The sequence below is a fragment of the Ctenocephalides felis genome, unplaced genomic scaffold (assembly GCF_003426905.1).
Source record: "Ctenocephalides felis isolate EL2017-DRISC unplaced genomic scaffold, ASM342690v1 CF-g0.4_SCAFFOLD_00845, whole genome shotgun sequence".
NCBI lineage: Eukaryota > Metazoa > Arthropoda > Insecta > Siphonaptera > Pulicidae > Ctenocephalides > Ctenocephalides felis.
This window is the reverse complement of record NW_020536999.1, coordinates 73,436,788-73,459,424: the sequence shown is the minus strand read 5'-3', so window position 1 is coordinate 73,459,424 and position 22,637 is coordinate 73,436,788. Positions and strand designations below refer to the sequence as shown.

At 29.8% G+C, this 22,637-nt stretch overlaps 1 protein-coding gene across 1 annotated transcript; it reads left to right on the top strand.

Moving 5' to 3' along the window:
- Positions 1–223: 223 nt before the first annotated feature.
- LOC113388615 (calcium/calmodulin-dependent protein kinase type IV-like) lies at positions 224–20,794 on the top strand. Its single transcript, XM_026625981.1, has 8 exons — positions 224–439; positions 1,486–1,659; positions 2,684–2,799; positions 2,932–3,160; positions 9,707–9,843; positions 9,933–10,142; positions 19,860–20,258; positions 20,346–20,794. The coding sequence occupies exons 1-8, from the start codon at positions 345–347 to the stop codon at positions 20,792–20,794; spliced, it is 1,809 nt and encodes a 602-aa protein (XP_026481766.1). The 5' UTR covers positions 224–344.
- The last annotated feature ends 1,843 nt before the right edge of the window (positions 20,795–22,637 follow it).

Genomic DNA, 22,637 nt, shown 5'->3' with positions numbered 1-22,637 from the left:
TAATTCAAGAGTTTCTTATATTAAATGTAAGAGAGCGAGAGTACCAGAAATTATCCTGCAATTTAATTAGTGTTTTCTTTCTCTTAAAGATCATAAATCAGCACCATTTTTATTCACACATTCCCTACATTTTATCCTTGTTAGTAAAGTTCTATCTTTTGATCATTACTAATTTGAGATCCAAAGATAAATGTTCAGTTTCCTAATTTAATTTTTTCTTTTTTAGAGGAAAGTTTGCTTCAGTCCGCCGCCTCGTTCACAAAACTAGTGGTGTACCGTTCGCAGGAAAATTCATCCGGCGCAGGCGCCGCGCTGCAGATACCAGTAGGGAGATCGGTCACGAGATGGCGGTGCTGGACCTGTGTTCTGGATCGGAACGCGTAGTGCGGCTCGTCGAAGTATATGAAACCAGGGCAGAAGTCGCTCTGGTTTTGGAATTGTAAGTACATTAATAAATGTGGTTGAATAAGATATTTGCTCCAGCATAGAACACGACAACAAAGAACAATCTGAGATACCTACAGACTGTATAAAAAGCCTTACGACTAGTTTTTAACAAATCAAGGGACTCACTGACCGAACACTATTACTTTACAAAATACATACATGAACAGACTGACATACAGATACTCAATCAAATTGAAAAGCTTACTGAAAGCTTTACCTAAAAAGTAAGGATCACTCGAACAACGACATCCAGGCCTTGGCCAATATCGCCCGCTCGAACCATAGTGGCAAAGAAAAAAAATTGAATATGACTCTGTATCAACCAGTTGTTGTCTATGATAATGTTTGCAATTTTTTCCCTCTTTTATACTTAGTTGAATACTTTATTACGTTTTTCTTTCTTAAAAAAAACTGAAATGTAATTTTTTTGGGAAACTGCTAAAAGTTTTTCTTTTTTGTTACGTATAGATTTTATTATTTTTAATTGTATTCAATAACTGAAATTGAAAACATTTATAAATGTAATAAAATACCCTTAGGGTAGAAAACATGTACATATATATTGTATCATATCCCACATAATTTAATAAAAGTTTCAAAATTGAAAACTGATATTTTCTTATAATAATTTATGAGCCATTTCTTGGGCATAGCTACATTATCAATCTCCCGGACAATCTTCCGGACTAACATTACATGTTTTGAATTCAAGAGTGTTTTAAAGATTAATTTATATTCTGGGAGCCAATTTATTTAAACGTATCTTATTTTTATTGATGTTAGCTTGATGTATTGGTAATCCCCAAACTGTCAATATGCTATGCATTCAATAATTATAATATTATTATTACAATATTTATAATTGATTATCTGATGTTGACAATGGCACAAAACTAATCTCAAAATAGCATGTTGTCCTATAACATAACAGAGCTAAGAACAGGCTTATTATTCTTTTTTGGTCCTACTCTCTCAAATCACTATAAAAAAATAGTGAGCTTATCCCATAATTGGTTTTTTAACTGAGTTTTTTCTCAGGGCTACTGGAGGTGAGCTGCAGCATCTTTTAGATGAAGAGGAGCATTTGAGTGAAGTGGATGCTCGTAGGGCTCTGCGACACACTCTTCGGGGTCTTAGAGACCTTCATGCACACAACATAGCTCATTTGGATTTAAAACCACAGAACTTATTAGTATGCAAAGGGGAAGACAGGTTAGTATAGAGAAAATAATTAGTCGAAGTAACTGATTAGTAGAAAATGTGATTTACTTATACTTGTTGTAAGGAACTTAGGTCATAGCATCTGTAATAAAATCTGATTAGTAGAGAACATTCCGAAGATGTGTAAAGTGATATACAATTTATTACTATTTGTTGCTCTAATATAACACTTGAATTTGTTTTTTTTTAACTTTACGAATGAGAAATTTGTTTTCACAAAAAATCTGAGAAATGAGCTCTTTGACGCGAGCCAAAATTTGACCTTTCGTCAACGATTTTTCTATTCCAAAGTCATTCGATGAAGCTCGTTAAGGATTAAGCACCGCTTAATCAGAAAAGTGCAAAATACTTTGTTCACGTTTTTGTAAATAATCCTTGACCAATTTTGAAAATCCAAAAACTATTCGAAAGTATCATTTGGGACTCGTGCTGACTATACTAGGTTTTGGTAAAGATTGCCCGGGTCTATTTTTTGTAATTAAATATAAAAAATGCATTTTAATGGAACTTACAATGGCGATATAGTTCATGGTCTGAACGAATATCCTAAAATATTATATTATAGCCATACGAAAAGTAGTTGAATTATAAAATTTTAGGGACTGCGTTTTCAGGACATACAAGCGCATGTTGGTGAACTAAAATTGATAATAAAATTATATCTACCCATCAAATATCTGAAAATGATATATACGATGAGTATGCTTATACGAAACAATACTTTATGAGTGAGAAAATTACAGAATAAAAAATTCTAAAGGCATGTTAAAATAGTCTCTCAGATTTTCAATTTTGAACTATCATTTTCAATTTACGACAATTACCACAAATTAAAAAAATGAACTTTTTGACTAATTGGCACAAGTGCTAATTTTTACTAAGAAGGACAACTTCAAGTTTACGTTTCAAAATTATGGCCATCTTACTATTATTGCTCTGAATAGTTTCTATATATATATATATATATATATATATATATATATCATTTTAATTATTTGTTGTTTCTATTTTACAGTGGTGACAATAAAGCAAACACTCTGGGTGATGTTAAACTGTGTGATTTTGGAATATCTCGACTGATCCAACCTGGTGTCGAAGTCAGAGAAATTATGGGTACTCCTGATTATGTCGGTGAGTAAATAAATACATCAGAACAAACGATAACTATATCATAAATATAATCATTATTGGAAAATTTGATTGCGACATTTCTTGATTTCTTTCGTAGTCAGAGTATTAAATTACATCTATAATTTATTTCAGCTCCCGAAGTGCTCCAATATGAACGTCTCTCCTTGGCTACGGATATCTGGTCTGTCGGTGTTTTGACTTATGTCCTTTTATCAGGTTTCTCACCATTTGCTGGTGACAGCAAACAGGAAACCTATCTTAACATCACACAGAATGAATTGGCGTTTCCTCAAGATCTGTTTCAAGACGTTTCGGAAACTGCCAAAGACTTTGTCAGGAGCTGTCTCGTTTTACACCCGGGGTAAGAGAAAACAATTAGCAAAGGATTCACCATGTTGAGATATTTAAGTCGATTGATAAACTGATTCATTTTTTTTTTAATTTTCATATTTTTAATTTTTCTAAGAAGAAATTTGCTAGAAAATCAGATTTGCTATATATCTATTTTTTCGACGTTTTAAGTGATCCTGAATTGTTTGAGACGAAAATTAGAAAAAGTAAATGTTTGCGAAGCATAATTTGACCTTTTGTGTAAATTTTTTAAAAACGGTCGCGATATCAAAATTTTTAAAACCTTTTGATAAAACTCGATAAGGACTCTGGTTTCTTTACAATTAGCAGATAAGTACATATTTATTTCCGTTTCTTCGACGTTTCAAGTCATTCTGAATGAAACCAATATTGGAAAAAGTATATATATATATATATATATATATATATATATATTTGTGTGTGTATGTGTATGTGTATTTTTTTGTATAGCGAAGGAAATGCATTTATGCATACCAGACTGGTATTTCGTATGGCATACCCGGACTCTATACCGCCTGAAATCTTTGCTTTGCCCTTGCCTCTGGCCATCACGGAAACCGCCGTTAGGCATCACATTGTGAGGGAAGGATCTAGAATGTCATAATTATTGCTCTGAATTTATACCTATATTGTAATTATTCCCATTCGCTCTTCTTTCCGAAGATCGCAGACAGGTCTATTAGCACTTTGGTAGCTCGAAAACAGCCGTGCCCAGATAGCATTTGCGTAGTACTATAATTAACTTTATTAACTCAATACATGTGATTTAGCCAGATTTTGATGTTTGGAATGAGACTATGCGTCCACTGCCCTTCACTGCGACATCCCACAGTTGCTGCCATCGGTCAATGCTGTTCTGCCGTTTTTCTAATCTCAACTTTTCAGGACAGGTTGTTGGTTTCTTTGTTGTTAAATTATCCGTCTTTGTTCTGCTAAGACTATAGAGGCAGAGTTACTGAAATGACGCACACAGCTTCTTCCGATATTGTGCGAAATGTGCAAGCAACTCTTAAGACACTCAAACGACATATATGTCCTGCCATTCTCCGCGATTTTTGAGTCTTGAGAGCATCAGCCAATACGGAAATACCATATGTTAGCACCGAAGTAACCACTGATGACATCAGTCGAGCAAGTCTCGTCTTAAGTACTGACGCTTCAGCACTACCTTCTTCCACCTGTTGATTTAATTGAGAAACAAGCATTTCGCAAAGGTAACATACATAAGGTTATATACGTGATCTCTATATTTACTATCTTCAGCTAGATATAATAGAGACTATTATATTTCTACTTGAAAAAAGAACAAGTTTACCCTTCTATTGTGCTAATTGTAGGTTCATTGTTTCCATCAAGGGATTAATTTTTCTCAATGTTATGTCAAATAGAACTACGATCTCATCAATTTGATTGGCAGCAACTACTATGGCTACATCATCTTCATATTCTACTAGTTTGGCACATAGTGGAATATTCAGTCTCTAAAGTATGTGTATGTGAATTAGTGATGGGCGTTGAATCAACGAACGGTTATTTTCAACCTAACTAACCGTTTCGTCGCAACGAAATAACTAGTTGAAAATCAACTGGTTGCGAAGCAGTTGAAAACATGGCGGCCAGTTAGTTTTTTCAACGATATAGGAATTCGTTCGTTGTCGAAAACGAACGTAGGCAGGTACCTGCGTCGGAAAGGATCAACTAATACTATGAAAATCGCTTATTGTTAGGCTACTGCTTTTATAATATTGCAGATGTACATGTACATCTTAAAAGAAACTTGCAACACGCGCCAAATCGTTTAATTTTAGAAAATCAGTTACATTTATTATAGTTTTCAATGGTTAATATTTTTCATAAAAATCTCATAGCATTTGTCTTGTAATAATTTTTTTAAACTAAACCTGAAAATTGATTTTTTATTTTTCATAACATTTTATATAACTATACATTTTTATATTGCTATTTTTATATAACATGTAAATTCGATGTTTTAGTATATGGCTTTGCTGTAATAAAAATATTTAAGTTTTTTAAATTAAACCTTTATTTATTATATATATATATATATGTGTGTGTGTGTGTGTAATAAATGTGACAATTCACATTTATTTCTTTTTATTCATCAAATCCAACGTCAACTTGACTTTTATAAGAACAAACTTCATATTACCAACTTTCAATGAAACAGTTATTTCAACTATCAGTTTCTTAACGTTGCCAGCGTTGAATCGTTAAAAATAACTATAGTTGAAAAATAACTAGTTATTTAACTAGTTGACGAAACCCCGATAACCGTTTCGTTTCGTTGACGGCAAAACCGTCAACGACCCACCTCTAATGTGAATAGTGTGCATGTATGGAACCGATTTAAAAACATTAAAAGTTATTCGATTTAACTCATAAAGGACAAGCGTTTATCAGTTACCTTGTAACTAGCAGAAATGTTTAAATTTTTTTTACGTCGTCCACGTTTTAGCCCACAATTTTGGACCGATTTTTTGCGCTTTAACCGATTCTAATCAGGATCTATGCCGTTTCGTTTGTAGCTACTGATTACAATTTACGTCTATAAATTTTTAGAATCTGAAATGGATGAAATTAATTGTGTTAAACCAATAAAATAACTTTCGGTACGGTAAGTTATAGTGATCGCAAAAATAATCTAAAATGAAATTTTTTATATATCTTTACGTTTCAGAGGTTTCTGAACATTTTGGCATACCTTAAAAAAATGGATGTATGTGTGTGTATGTGTATGTGTGTGCGGATACAAATTTTCGGCGACGATTTTGGGAACACGGTACAACCGATTTCGATTATTCAAAAAATATTCGATTGCTGTTGATAAGGAGACGTGCTGATTAGTTTTTGGCATAAGCAGGTCTAGCCGTTTTGAAGATACGGGGCAAAAAATGTCACAAACGGTAACTCAGTTTTTAAGAAAACGGAGCGTTCGATTTTAATAATTCAAAAAACATTTTACTTGTATTAACAAGATGAAAAATTGATCAAATTTTCAGGAAGGCAGGTCTAGACGTTTCGGAGATCAAGTAAAAAAAGTATGAAAAAGCCATTTGGCGGTCAAAAATGATCATTAGACATATGCACATCAAATTGTCAGATATTTTATAGAGATTTTAACAATAAGTATAAATTTTGTTTACATTCCTATCCGTTCCGTACTAATGTTTATCCATTAGGCTGCGACGCGGCGTTTACGCGCTTCGATATGTCATCTCTATGCAGTTAAAGCAGTACGATTGCTTTGAAAACTAGCTGTAAGTGGAATTCTGTCTTAAGGTAATTAAGGCATTGTGCCTTAAGGTAAATTGCTGGAACTTCCCGTACCAAAAATTATTATTTTTTTAAAAACGATTAACATTTTTGAAAAAAAATTACTTTGAAAAAATAAGATTTTTGAGAAACTATAAATTGGACAAAAAATTACTTTTTTTTAAAAAAAAATTAAGAAAAAAAAAATTTTTAATTTTTTTTTTTTTGAAAAAAAAATTTTTTTTCTTTATTTTGACATATTGTGGAAGATCTGAACTTTTTTTTCAAAGCAATCGTACTGCTTTAACTGTATAGGGACAAAATATAAAGCGCGCAAGCGCCGCGTCGCTGTCTAACGCATAAGCATTGTTACGGAACCCATAGGAATGTTAACAAAATATATACTTATTGTTGAAATCTCTATAAAATTTCTGATAATTTGATGTGCATATGTCTAATGATCATTTTTGACCGCCAAATGGCTCATTTTTTTACTTTTTCCTCCATATCTCCGAAACCGCTAGACCTACCTTCATGAAAATTTTATCGATTCTTCATCTTATCAATACAAGTGAAATGTTTTTCGAATTATTCAAATCGGACGCTCCGTTCTCCTAAAAACTGAGTTACCGTTTTCGGCACTTTTTGCCCCGTATCTTCGGAACGGCTAGACCTGCCTTCGCCAAAAACTAATCAGCACGTCTCCTTATCAATACGAATCAAATGTTTTTTGAATTATTCAAATCGGTTGATCCGTGTTCCCGAAATCGTCGACGAAAATTTGTATCCGCACATACATACATACATACATACATACATACATGCATACACACAGTAGCGGCGCGAGGCGTCGGCGGTGTCGGCGGCCGCCGACGGCCTCGCGCCTGGGGGGGGCCTCGCAAGAGGCCCCGGACAAATTTTAATTATTTAAAATTTAGTTAATTTTCATACGGATGTGCGAGTAAAAAAGGTGATTAGTGGTTTACAGGCACTATCATTTTACTCTTTTATCTTTTATGGACATTATCTAATATCGTCTGTCAACACTATAGATTATTAAATCTAAGCAACTTTGCGCAAGCTAATTCTCTGGTTGTTTATATTTATGTATTTCTTATGTGAGCACTATGTAAATCATCGAAACAGTAATTAAATATTCGAGGAATAAAAGTAATCAATGTTCAATAAAAATTTATCAGTGAGAAATAACAATGAGATAATAGCAAAAACTGTTAATTTGAAACTAATCATTGTTTCACACCGTCAACACAAGCAATATATTTTTTTAAACATTCTATTGGGATGATCAGTTCTTTCAAATAAAATTGATAACCTTTTAAACTTTTTTTGTATCTCCAAAACCGCTAAACCTGCCTTTGACAATTTATCAACACAAATCGAATGTTTTTTAAATCCTTTAAATCGGTTGATCGGCTCTGATGTCGTCGACAAAAAATTAAAGCGTCTTAAAAAAACGACATTTTGACATTTTTGAACCAATTTTAAAAATTCAAAAACTAATCGAAAGTTTTCAGTTGGCGATCGTCCTGAATTGTTTTTCGTCAAGATCGACCGCACAGTTTCTTCGTAATTTATTGTAAAAATCTTTTTTCAAAATATCATCTAACATAAATTTTATGGAACTACGATAAATGATTAATTATAAAAACTCATTAACTTTTAGAATAATGGGACGAGCTTTTAGACCATGTGTACCTACTATATGTGATGTGCGGATTTGTGCACTCAAATTAGTATGAACATAGATTTTTTAAATCTAATTAATCACTTGCAGATTGCAAAATTTTGTCTAATTAGTTATTAAGTCGGTGATTTCCAACCATTTTTTATTCATAATGATCGAGAAAACATAAAATTTACTAATTAAATTGTTGGGCAAAGGGAAATTTTTTTGCGATAAATATTTAATTTTAGTGCTTTTTTAATAGCTGGAGAACTAACCATTTTTGCCGAAGAGTTTGTTTATTTTAACTTGTGTAATTTTTGTCTATTTCAATTGGTATATTTAACTGATTAAAAATAAATCTCATATACAGTTATAGTAATCGCAAAAAAATCTAAAACAAAAAATTTTATATATCATCAAAGATTTCTGAACATTTTGGCAAATTTTCGTCGACGATTTCGCGAACATGGATCAACCAATTTGAAAAATTCAGAAAACATTTGTCATGTATTGAAGGTAAGAAGACGTGCTGATTAGTTTTTGGCAAAGGCAGGATAAGCCGTTTCGAATATACGGGACAAAAAATGCCAAACTGATTACATTTTTAGGAAGGCAGGTCTAGCGGTTTTGGAAATCCAGTAAAAAAGCACAACAAAAGCCATTTGGCATATGCACATCAAATTATCAGATATTTTATAAAGATTTTAATTAATAGTGAGTTAAGTTAGAGTGCAACGCGCCGTTTAAGCGCTTCGATATTTCGTCTCTAAGCAGCTAACGTAACGTGATTGCTTTGAAAAAAAGTTCGAAATTTTCAACAAAATATTTCAAATTAAAAAAAGTCAATTTCTTTCACTTTTCAATTTTTTTAAAAGCTTTTCAAAAATTTAAATTACGGCACGAAAAGTTTCAGCAATTTGCCTTTAGGCATGATGCCATGAACCACTAGTCAACTTGCAACTGGCAAAAAAGGGGGGCCTCGCAAACGAATTTCGCCGACGCCCACGAATGGTCTAGCGCCGCCGCTGCATACACACACACACACACATACATCCATTTTTTCTAAGGTATGCCAAAATGTTCAGAAACCTCTGAAACGTAAAGATATATAAAAATTTTCATTTTTGATTTTTTTGCGATTACTATAACTTGCCCTACGGGAAGTTAAAAAGTTCAGAATTTCTAAAATATTTCAAAATAAAGAAAACATTTTTTTTCGAAAAGTCTTTTTTCTCAAAAAAAGTAAATTTTTATCAAAAATTTATAGTTACTCAAAAATCTAATTTTTTCATAGTATTTTTTTTGAAAATAATTTTTTTTTATAAAAAATTATTTTTAGTACGGGAAGTTTCAGCAATTTGCCTTAAGGCACGGTGCCATGCGCCCCACTAGTTTAACTTATACAATTACAGATATTGGTATAAGTATATTTGAAAGACATCAATTAGAAATCGCATATTATTTTCGAAATAACAGTTGAACATTTTAGCTAAATACCTGAATCTCGTATCTTATTGATTAAGTTGATAATGTATACGTATTTTACAACTAGTTGAACATTTTTTATTATTTTAGATCAAGGCCTACGGTCGAACAATGCCTGGATCATCCTTGGTTGATCGAAACTTCGAATATAGAGATCGAAAAACCCTTGGCAAAATCAACGTCCGAGGAAACTTTACAGAACGATTCAACCCGAGCGAAGACACCACGTCAGAAGAAGAACCAGAAGACGAAAACGAAATTTGTACCAACGGTTTCACGAATATAAAAGACATCGAAGATAAAATCCAATACCCAGAAATAATAACAAAAGCATCTGTCTACATATCTTTTCCTGATGCGCCAACTACACCAAAGGTGTCTCGAAAGAGCCATCTAGCGCTGCACACCTCCAACACCGTTCTGAGCTTGTGCAAAAAGTTCCAACAAGACAACACGGATGGCGAGGAGGATAAACAGACTGAAAATGATAAAAACGATGAAGGGAATGAAGAGAATATTAATTTGGGTAATTTTGAAAATACAGTGGCGTACACTGTGACTTGTTTGCTTTGTTCGCAATGTGGGGGCCAATGTTGTCATATACCAAGGAAATCTTTAACGATGGAACGGGGAATCATTTGTTGATATAGAGCAAACGTTAAAGTTAGATTGTATGAACAATGTATGAATTTGTATGGTTGTACTTGAAATACTGTTAAAAACTACAAAACCCATTTAACATGTATTTTTCATTTTGATTCAACTGGTTTGATTTAATTTTAATCATTTATTATTTAACTGTAGATGTATTATTATTTATAAGCGCAAACTACAAATTTAAGAATGTCGAAGTAGGTTCTATAATCTAGTTAAGTTTATTAATTATTTATTATTTAGTTCTTTTGAGCATGGTGTAAATATTATATTTAATGTAATTTTCATTGTTAATTGCAGTTTATGTAATTATTGCTTAATGTATGTGTATTATTTATGTATATTTGTAAATGATAAATTGTTTTGAAAAAAACTTTCATGTAAACATTTGAAATGCTAATTTTGTTTACAATCAATTCAAAGTAAACAAAACTAATCGTAATTGTTGTTAAATCCTTCAATGCTGTAAAAAATATTTAATATGTATAATTAAAACATATTGTTTAAACACTCTTATAAGTTCTGTTAAATTTTTATAGGCATTGACGGAAAGTTTGTTTCATGAAAATAAAAAGATTTTGAATGTATACATTTAAGTTATTTTTTTCACAATCAATGCATATATAATATTTTGATTATATTTACTTATATATATATATATATATATATATATATATTTATTAATTTAAAATATTTTTGATTTAAATACTTCAAAGATAAATGGTGATTTCTTTCAAATTTAAATAAAGAGTATAAATGTCTAAGTTTTTTTTGGTTTGTTTCTACCAATCTTGACATCCAATATCGATGATATAAATTTAAATAAAACTTTTTTTTTCAAATAAAAGGAGGCTATTTTATCAAAAACATAAAATCATAAAAAGTATTGTATATACACACAGAAACATTAATATATATATATATATATATATATATATATATATATATATATATATATATATATATATATATATATGAGTGAGTTCTTGAGGGCGATACATCAAAGAATTTGAATTTTTTTGTTTGATGTATCGCCCTCAAGAACTCACTCATATATTTCAACATCAAAATTAACTACTAATTCATATATATACATAGGGTGGTCCTTAATATGGACATTTTCGAAATTCCTTGCTCCCAGGGGCATAAATGCTTCCAAATTGATAAAAATAATTCTCTAAAAGTTTTAGCTCTTTTAGATAGTGCGCAATTCAATCAAAGCTTCATATGGAAATAAAATGGAAAAAATTTTAAAAATGTTTTTTAGGTATAACTTAGCGACAACTAAATTAAAAGTGACAATTTGTTTCATCTTTTATTGAAAATTCGACGCTCTACAAAATAGGTTTTTTATAATTTGTTTGCAGAGCGTCAAATTTTGAATATTCTTATTCATTTGTTTGCTAAGTTATATCTAAAACATTTTTTAAATTTTTAAAAGTTTTTCATGCTATTTCTATACAAAACTTTGATTGTATTGCGCAATGTATAAAAGACAATAATAAGAGTTAAAACTTATAGAGAATTATTTTCTTCAATTTAGAAGAAAATTCCAAAATGTCCATATTAAGGACCCCCATAATACATATATATATATATATATATATATATATATATATATATATCATGAAAAGAATATACATGAACTTACAAATTGCTCATTTGCTTTGACAATATAATAGCAAGGAATATAAAATGTTCATTAATTTATAGAAATCATCAAAAGACATTTTATGAAATAAATGCCAAATAATTTAATAAGATTACATTTGATCCATCCATATTTATGCTGATTGTTTTAGCAAATGTATTGATCATTTTCAGAAAGTTTTTTTTGTAAAATTTGGGGTATTCCTCTTTGGCCAATGCTTATAAGATATTTGAAAACCCTTCGATTAATTTAATTTAAATATAAGCTAACGTTTAAAAATTGTTTCATATTACTAATTTAATTTCATTTAATTATATATATATATATATATATATATATATATATATATATGTAGATTCATATTGCTTATATTTAGATTTCTTTACGATGTATATATCATACAGTTGTAGATTTTATATGTACCAAAATATTTAAGAACATAAGTTACAAAAACTATTGTAAAATGCCTTGATGTGCATCTCTTAGTGCCTAATTTATATATACATACTTATATACAAGATCATATATATATATATATATATATATATATATATATATATATGTATGTATTTAAATTGAACAATCCGTACAAAATAAAACATTTATTAATTATATATAAATAACGCAGCAAACCACAAGTTGTTAATAGGACGTAGCACGTGACGGATACGTAACATGGAAGCAACACCGATGACACTCTTCTTTCATTGCGCGAATACTTTACGGTTTTATTTTTGAAACGTATTTAAATTGCGAGTAAACGTGAATGTGCTATTTTATGTTACATAAACATTTAATAAAAATTTATGCAAAATTGAAAACTATTTTGGATTTGACTAATATTGAATACAAATATATTTTGCGTAATTTTATTAAATATTTATGTTAAAAAATTAAGGCGTTAAAATAATATATAGTTTAAAGTTTCAAAATTTAACTAACAGTGAATAAATAATAAATAAACAGTGAATAAATTAATTTGCATTTCAAAAGATATAAACTTAAAGTTAATTCACATTTATTTTCTATCACAAGACACTCGCCATTTTGTATGTTAAATGTATGAAGCACAAGTTTCGTATAAGTCACGTAATGAATAAACCCTAAAATAAGTATCTATGTCTATGGTTATCGTTGTTCAAAATTAAGCGCAACAATATTATATTATTAATGTAACAATGAATACCTTTTAACTTTTGTGGTTTATTGTGTGGAAGTAATAATATCGAAAAGATGAAAAATGCATTTTCTGTGCCTTTTATCGAAACGAGCACAAATGCTATTGAGGTTTTTGTAGTTTATAAATTTGTTAATAATGAAACGATATGACTCGATGAAATCACAGCTTAATAGAAAATATATATTTACGTTTTTTTGGCTATGTTTAAAAGTGTTTAGGGGCCAATTTTCTAATAAAGTAGAAATATAACATGGCAACGGTATGTTACGGTTTAATCTTCATACGAATTGTTAGTAACAATTGTCAAGAGGCTATGTATTTGCTGTGTTTAAAACCTAAAAAACGGACAAACGCATAATGTTATCATAAGTGCATCTTTCTAATGTGTCTTTGAAAACACACACGTGAAGTTAGGTTTTATATGTAAAACGCAGCAAATACATAGCATTTTAACAGTTTTTAGTACAAATTTTTATGAAGAAAGGACCGTTACATAGCGTTGCCATTACAACGCTATGTAACGGTCTTTTTGTATCGGAAAATTGGTTCCTTAATCAGTATGAGCTATTTAATATAAATGTAAAAAATATTTATTTTCTTAAGCTTTTGCGTTTCCGATTGAATTGAATTTTAGGATATTTAATGATCAAATTTTCATGTTTCAAGTTTTGCTTTTCATAAAATGATCAATGATAAATATAAATAATTTAACAAAGAGTATTACACAAGTAGTATAGTTTATAATTAAATAATTATTTAACACTTATTTATTAATTTCATTTATTTTTCAATTATAATATTGTGCAACTTTGCTTCCGCTGTTTTTTTTTCCTTAAAATTTGAGATTTTATAGTAAAGATCTGGTATCGTAAATATGTCGGAACCATAGTTGTACACATAATATTTGTATGGACAAAATTTGTTTTTATTAAATCTAAATTTTAAATCAAAATACATTTAAAAATTAACACTGCAGATGACAAACTGTTCATGTAAAATTACTATATACTAAATTACTATATACAAAAGTTGTGATTTCATTGACTCTAGGAACATTGAGATGATAAACATTTTTCAGATATAATGTTAGACAACTCAATGTTTTCCTTGGTAATATCTGATATTATATAAATGTTATATAGATTACTTACATAATTAAATAAATGTATGAACGTCAAATAAATGTTTATATGAATGCTACAAACTCGATTAGAAAATGAAAACTTGAACTATAGACATTGATCATTGTAATAGTTGGATTTTTTTTATAATATACAAGCATATATTATATATGTTTGTCTCATTACAATGATCAATATCTCCAAATCATTAGTGTTAACATTTCATTCTTAATATAGATTTGGTTAGTGTTGTATATTATATTTAATTAATATCTTTCATTAATTTGTATAATGACAGTTTTTTTGTATTGAAATTAATGAACTGTATTTTCAATCTTAGGTAATATATTATTGTGATAAACATTTATTGTGCTATTATTTATACACCTAAAGCATAAATAACATTTTATTTGATTAAGAGTTAACTCTTAACAAAACCGCTGCAGCCAGTCAAACTCAAGAGGTGAGTTTTATGTTTGTGAAGCTGTATCGCGATATCTTACTAGACCCTCCCTCCATATGATTTCTTGTGATTCTTTGAATAAAATAAAATTTAATATCGATAATAAAAGTAAATGCCAACTATGTCAGAAGTATTTACTTTGGCTAGTTTTTATTAATTTCTGCTTACTCTCGTTGCGGGCTCCTTGTCCGGGGCCCCGTATCATTTATACAGTTGATACTGTGGTAGCTATGCCCCTAGTTAGTTATTTTTTTAAATAGATTAATAATATTTGAATCGCAGGTAGCTTTTTACCACACATTTCCTTACTTACCGCCGATGGTATTTATGCGAGAATTACGCAGGTTCACAATAAAAAAGTATTGGGTGTGCGACATGTGTTTTTCAATGTAGTTTTTACCGCTTACAAAATCTAAAGGCAAATCTGAAGGTCAAATTGAAAAATCAAATAAAACGACAAAATCTTCGACCTAATAATTTTTCTGCACGATAATTTATATCCTATAATTTCTGTTGTGTCCTGGCTCATTTTGCCTTAAATGACTGTTGGGTATTCACCTAAATTATCTATTAAGTTTTTTTTTTACAAAACAACATATTTGCAAAAATTCAATCGCAAGCTTCGTTGCAGATAACTCAAGGAGAATAGGAAGTAAATATGTTTGTATATTATTGCCTAATTATACAAAAAATCTATAAATCATTTAATTGAAACCCAATGTCATTCAATTTAAAATGAGTCAGAAAAAGATTTTGTCGTTTTTTTATTTTTTTTTTCAATTTTCTGCCATTTGACTCCCAATTTTGACTTCAGATTCCTGTTCAGCGGTCAATATTACATTGGAATTTTTTTGTAGATTTTGTTATCAATACACAACTTTAAATATTATTACACCTAAAGAGCCCGGTCAATTTAAACCTAAATCAGGGTGAAGGTTACAATAATTCATAGTGGGCTGTAACTTGATAAAATTGCTTAAAATACAATTATAAAAGAAATCACAAAAGTTTTCATCGTTACGATGCGAGCTAAAAAATTGGCACATGGGCAAAGGTCAAAAAAGGAATTATACAGCTAAATAGTCAGTTTTATTGCAAAATTACCTTGGACAAAACTGCACAGCATAAAATTATCTGCAAAAAATGTATCAATACTTTTTTCCCTCAGAGCTACCGTTTTAAAGATATATCACTTAAAAGTACGTTTGAACGCCACCTACGGGGTATTATGGGGGTAGTGCGCTTAGCGCGTTTTTTTACGAGATTTAACCCAGTAGTTCTATTTCACGAATTAATTGTGATTTTGTTTTTTTTCTGAAAATAACATTTGTGAATTTGTGTTGGTAAAAATAAAGGCGGCAATTATAAAAAAGCAGCTATATCTATTCGACGGAGACATATTTTTTAAATGTTTCTACTTCCTCTTCTTCTCGTTCTTCAGCCTTGACAATGAGGACACGCCTCATTTTTAAGTTAATTACAAACTTACAAAATATTCTATCTTCCGCATATAATTAAATGCATTTTTTTTAATTTGTGGATCGAAACAACTCATTATTATTTTAAAAAATTATCAGTAAACTATAGTTAGTATTGGTATTTTGCCTTGAGGAATCGTCTTAATCAATAAAAAATAAATTAATTTATAAGTGATTAAAAGTATTCCGAGGATTTATTACACATCGTTGAAAACGAACAAACACTCTATCGTCAAAAAAAATACTCATTTTCTCAAACTTTGATGAATTTTTAAAATTAAACTACTGAAGATAATATTTCAGTAAGTTCAGTAAAAAAGCTCTATAAAAATCGGTTTTTTTTTTTTTCAGCAGTTAATTACAAGAAAGCGGCTCGGTAGATTTTCACCTAAAACTAATCAGTATCATTCCCAACTAATATCTTTCGAACAGTTTTTGATTTTTGAAGTAAAACTTCTTTAGGCGCGATATGGGTGTAAAAACTTCTTTAGGCGCGACATGGGTGTAAATCCGTACAAATGGAACGAAAACGCCAACGTGAAGTTGAAACTTACGACGCTAGTTAGCGCAGATGTCGCGAGTATCCACTCCCGTCATGTCATGTGTAGTCGCTATATACTGTGCTGTGCCGGTAAATCTCGTAAATCCCCATTACGTTATTATATAACTAATCCCCGATTAGTTGGTGAAGTTTAAAGAATTTTCCATATAAACTTATAGAAGTGCAGTGAGGGTGGGTGTTAAAAATGACTTGTCACGTTCCTGGTTGCGTAGGAAATAAGAAAACAATGAGATTACATGGTTTTCCATTGAACTTCCCTATGAAGAATTCCATTTGTTTAGGAATGGACGAAAATTGTTTGAAAAACAATTTACAAATGATAGCTTTGGCTATATATGCTTTGTGTGTGATAGACTTTGGTTTCAAAATGATTTAAAAATATCAAATATTGCTCAAAAACAAATTCTTAATAATTCTGAATACTGATTCAAATAATCAGATTGGATGTCAAACTTGTCGAAAGGCATTAAATTCTGGAAAAATTCCCACTTTGTGTCAATTTAACGGGCTTGTATTTTCCACCTATACCAAATTATCTACCTAAACTAGATACTGTATCTGAAAGGTTAATTTCAACTAGGTTGTGTTCCATGCAAATTAGACGATTGCGACATGCAAATGGACAATTTGGAATATTGGGACAAATTATAAATGTGCCTGTTGACGTTAATGATGGTTATTTGATTACCTCGTAATACTGATGATAACCATTGCATTAACGTTCACATAAAAAAAAATTCATAGGCTTTATAAATAAAATAAAATTAATATAAAAGTATGGCTTCAATTTTTTAGGCAAGACAGATATTACTATTTATGCTTATTTATCTAGGGATATTACAGCTGTTCTAAGAATGAAATTAAATCGTCAGCAAAAAAGTAAAAAAATACAAACTGTAAATGAATGTATGTTAATTTTAATTACATAAAGTTCTTCAAACACAATTATTACATGATGAATGAAGTTACGAAGACAATATTTGTTTAGGCGTTGTTTAACATAATCCACTGTGTGGACAAATATTATAGAATTTATTAATCAGCAATTACTTTAAACCGACCATGTCATATTTCAAGTATGACTTTGATTACATTATTGTTTGTAAATATTATACATATTTTTAACGCAATCATAAATAAATAATTTATAATTTATCATTATATAAATGTGTATAATGGTTGACAGTGACACTAATAAATGTGTGCATCACGAGTGTTACCATATTACTAATAAACATTATTCAAAATTGTTATATGATGTATTTAGTTTTACTCAACTTAAATTTGCTACTTTGCACAGTAGCACATAAGTTTTACTTCAATCGCGTGTGATCCTTACGCACACTCTTTTTTTAAAATTGATTCGGTAGTATGAGATTAAAAGTGGACAAAAAGTTTAACACTTTATTCCAAATTATAAAGAAATGGCTTGGCAGATCGTCACACAAAACTGACAAACGATAGTCCTCATCGAGATACATCGAATGGCTTCTAAATTTTTGAAATCGGTTCAGGCATTTTTGAGCAAACATCGATGAAAGTCTAATTTTGACAAATGCCAAAAAAACGATACTAATTTTTCCAAATTTTGAAATTTTTTTAAAATCAAACGACTTGTCGTAGGGCCGTAATATTTTAGTATGATCTATAAGACTATGGTATCTGCCGTCAACAAAAAAAAATCATAAAAATCGTCGAAATTCTTTTTAACGCTTTATTACAAGAAAACGGCTCGGCTGATTTTTACCATGGTTATAATGCAATAATAATGTACTATGCATATATTAATTATGTTTTTATTTTTGTATATTACAATATATTATATGTTTAGTTTTTTCCAAAACTAATAAGCACGATACCCAACCAATATCTTTCGAACAGCTTTTAAATTTTCAAAATTGATTCAGAATTGCAGGCTATAACGTGGACAAATTTTTTTTTCGCTTTTTTGCGATTTACAAAGAAATGGCTTGGCTAAATCGTCGCGCAAAATTGGTAAACGCTAGTCCTCATCGAGATACATCGAATGGCTTTTAAAGTTTTGAAATTGGTCTAGCCGTTTTTAAGAAATCGTCGATTTACGGCAAAAATTCTGTTCACATACACATACACACACACCTCCTTTTTCCAAATTTAGTCTCATTCGGTTCAGTATGCAAACTTCGAGAAAACATAAAATTAGCGAATCGGATTTTTTGATGAAAACTAAACTTCTCCTTCGGGAAGTTAATAAATATTTCGTATTTGATCAAATCTAATATACATATTCCAAAAACAAACGCTCTCGTCAGGAAAGTTAAGAAAAAGACATTGTGTGTAGACGCGTCTAACTCCAACTATGAGCGTCTACACAAAACAATAAATACTCTTCTCATAGATACTCTTCTCATAGATACTCTTCTTTTATCTATGTATATATTAATTATGTGCTTATTTTTGTATATTTCAATATATTATATGTATTATTTATATCAGTGTTGGTCTGATGACATGAGACTCCACAGCAAACAAAATGTGATATTAGAGAGGGTAACTTAAAAATCGGCTTTGTGCTATCCTAACGCATTGGGCGATTTAAATTCAGATTATTTTATTCTGATACTCTTGGCAAATTTAAAGAAAGGCAAACTTAAAAAACGCTGTAAATAAGTATTAAGTAATAAGTCATAGATAAACACATAGATAAATAAACAAGTTTAAATAGGTGTGAAGTAAGCATAAGTTCGCTTGACCGCAAAATATCATTTGATTGGATGTTTGTAGTAGTCGAGTGAACTTTGCCGCATATTGACCGAAAGGTACGTTGAAATTTTACTTACATACGATATCAATTCTAAAGTGATTTTTAAAGTGTAAACTTTTTGTGTAGAACATAAAATGTTCAGAAATAGTGGAAAGTGATAAGGTTTTAAATAGGTTGTAAAACATCAGTATAACTCTGTGAATCCCTGGTCCATAAATTAAGCTGTCACCTCAAAGTTTGTGCAAAAACGGGTCGACGAAAGAACAAATTGTAATAATAAAAATTACCGGCGAATTAATCCTCAATTTGATTGCTAAGTTAGGATTAGAAGGCAAGTATCAGGTAGAGTTAATTATTGGACAACTATTGTTAATTTAATTATTCTCAACAGAACTGAAAATGAGTGAAAGAGCTTCCACAATTGCTAGCATAGCTCGTTGCTTTGGCGTTGAAGAAAGTGAATTAGCTTCTCTTTTGGATTCTGCCGATAATTTTACATTTTTATCATCTAATAATAACTTAGAGAAGGACTCTGATGTTATTGCAGCATTTCCATCTACAGAAGTATGTAATGAACCAGATGAGGTGAAAATATTTTCTGAGTTACAAGAAAAGTTTACTGAAATATGTCCAGATTATGCTGACGAAGTAATGCTGAACACTAGATCAAAGGCACTTGAATTTGCAGCAAAAGTATTTCATGAAATTGGATTTGTCGGCAAAAATATGAACAAATACACTAACCTCTTTAGTTGTAAGTTCTGCTTTCCAAATGAGGGCGATAAAGGTGGTAAATGGGTTTTTATTACTTGTAAAAATATATCAATCCCTTATCAGAAATATTTGAGCATTGTAATGAATAATATTGTTTTGTTAGCAAAGCAAGCTAGGTTATTAGCTTTATGTACTTTTAACAAGGTTGCTGAGGTTAAGTATTACGATAATAAGACAATAATGCTCACACCTCTTGCTCAAGCTTTATTTTCAAAAGATGATATTCCTAAAATAGCATCTGCTTTGAATGCTAATGTCACTGATGTTATTAAGACAATAAACTGTAGTGCGCAAGCAGGAGGACATGTTCTATTAGAATTTGAACTGCACTGTTCGATAGTTTGCTATTTAGTTTTTACCAAGAATATTGAAGATAAGAAAGTGAAATTTAATTTCATTGATTCGATGATGAAGCAATATGTTGCAGCAGATAAACCATTCCTGGAAGATAAGTTTAGGGTGTACTGTGGATATGCACTTGATGTTATTGCGATACGTTTAGCTTACGATTTAACAAATGAGGTGACAAAAAGGCTGATGAAGGATAACTGACTGACAGTCTTTTATAAAAGCTTTAAATGCAACTTAAAGCACAAGTAGGGTTTAGTCACATCATAAGTAGTACATCACACATTTTGTGTGCAAACTTTTCTAAAAATCTCTAATAAATATATTTTTATAATAATGCTGCTTCATCACATATATAAGAATATGTCCTTTACCAGAATGTTATAATCAAAATATGAAATTTATAATTTTGTAACAATACAAGGTTCCTGATAACTTTTTTGAAGAAATATGCTTCATAACTTTTTCATTAAAAATATCATAATAAACTTGTAATGCTATTAACTATTAATGTATTGAAAACATAATCACTATTTCACTATATCTTATTTTGAAATAAATTCAATATTTATAAGCAGCTGATATTTAATTAATATAATATTATTTTAATAATTACAATGATATAACGAGTATTATATTTATTAAGTTTTTAATTTGATTAAACAAAAAAGAAGTAGAAAGAAGTTTACGCATTCAGAATACCACCTTGTAGTTCACATTAAATTATTTTTTGATTGAAAATATTGTAATGGTAAATATATAAATATTTATAAATATTTATATAAATATGTATATATATATATATATATATATATATATATATAACCATATATACATATAAAGCGAGAGGTTTTTCTTCAGATGGTGAAATAATATATGATAAAGTTGTTTTGGGCATCCATCCAGTAATTAAAAACAGTTTTATCGAAGGAAAATATTTTTATTATGAAAACATACGTTTCGGGTCTTGATTTGACCCATCTTCATTGCTACAAAAAATTTCAGGGTTATAATTTAAAACAATATAAAAAAACACAATTAAAGAAAATATAAATAAAAACATGTAAAAAAGCATAAATCTAATCAACTTAATAAATTTGTTTTATAAAAAATATATATTGTGAAAGTGTATAAAAGTGAAAATACAAAAATAGACATAAACAAATGAAAAGAACTCACCATACAAATAAATTGAAAAAAAAAACAAATACATACGAAAATTGCACGAAAGAACTATGAAACACAAATTGATAAACGTCGAGTTATATGAAAATTTTAAATAATTGTAAAATTAAAATAAAAATAAATAATACATTTTTGAAGTAAAACTTCTTTAGGCGCGACTAGGGTGTAAATCGGTACAAATGCAACGGAAGTCCGTTACGCCCGAACTGTTCGTTATTTGCTCTCGATTTCTATAGGGGTCGATTGTAATTAATCGTCGTGTATGTGAGTAGAGATCTGTCGTTATATATGTACCGGCATCAACGTTGTATGCGTACTGATATCAACAAGGAAATAAATGAACATTTTAAAGTTACATCGTAGTACAAATCTTGATTTAATGAAAAATGCCTGAATCGGAAGAACATTTTAACCTGTTCCTTGAAAATAATAAAAGAAATTAAACATTTGGGCCGTGTACTAAACGTAAGTTTATTGATTAGAAATTATTTCTATATTATTCGTAGTTTCTATAAATCTTTGAAGTTATTAAAATGAGAAATATTTTTTAGGCAAGACAGACATTACAGTTGTTCAAAGAATGAGATTATATCGCCAGCGAAAAAGTAAAAAGATACAAGCAGTCAATGAATGTATGTTAATTTTAATTACATGAAGTTCTTCAAACACAATTACATGATGAGTGAAGTTGCGAAAACAATATTTATTTAGGCGTTATTTAACATATTCCACTGTGTGGACAAATTTTTTAGAATTTATTAATCAGCAATTACTTCATTTTTCTAATGAAGGTTCATTTCCAAATTATGACAAACCGATCATGTCATATTTAAAGTATGACTTTAATTACATTATTGCGTTT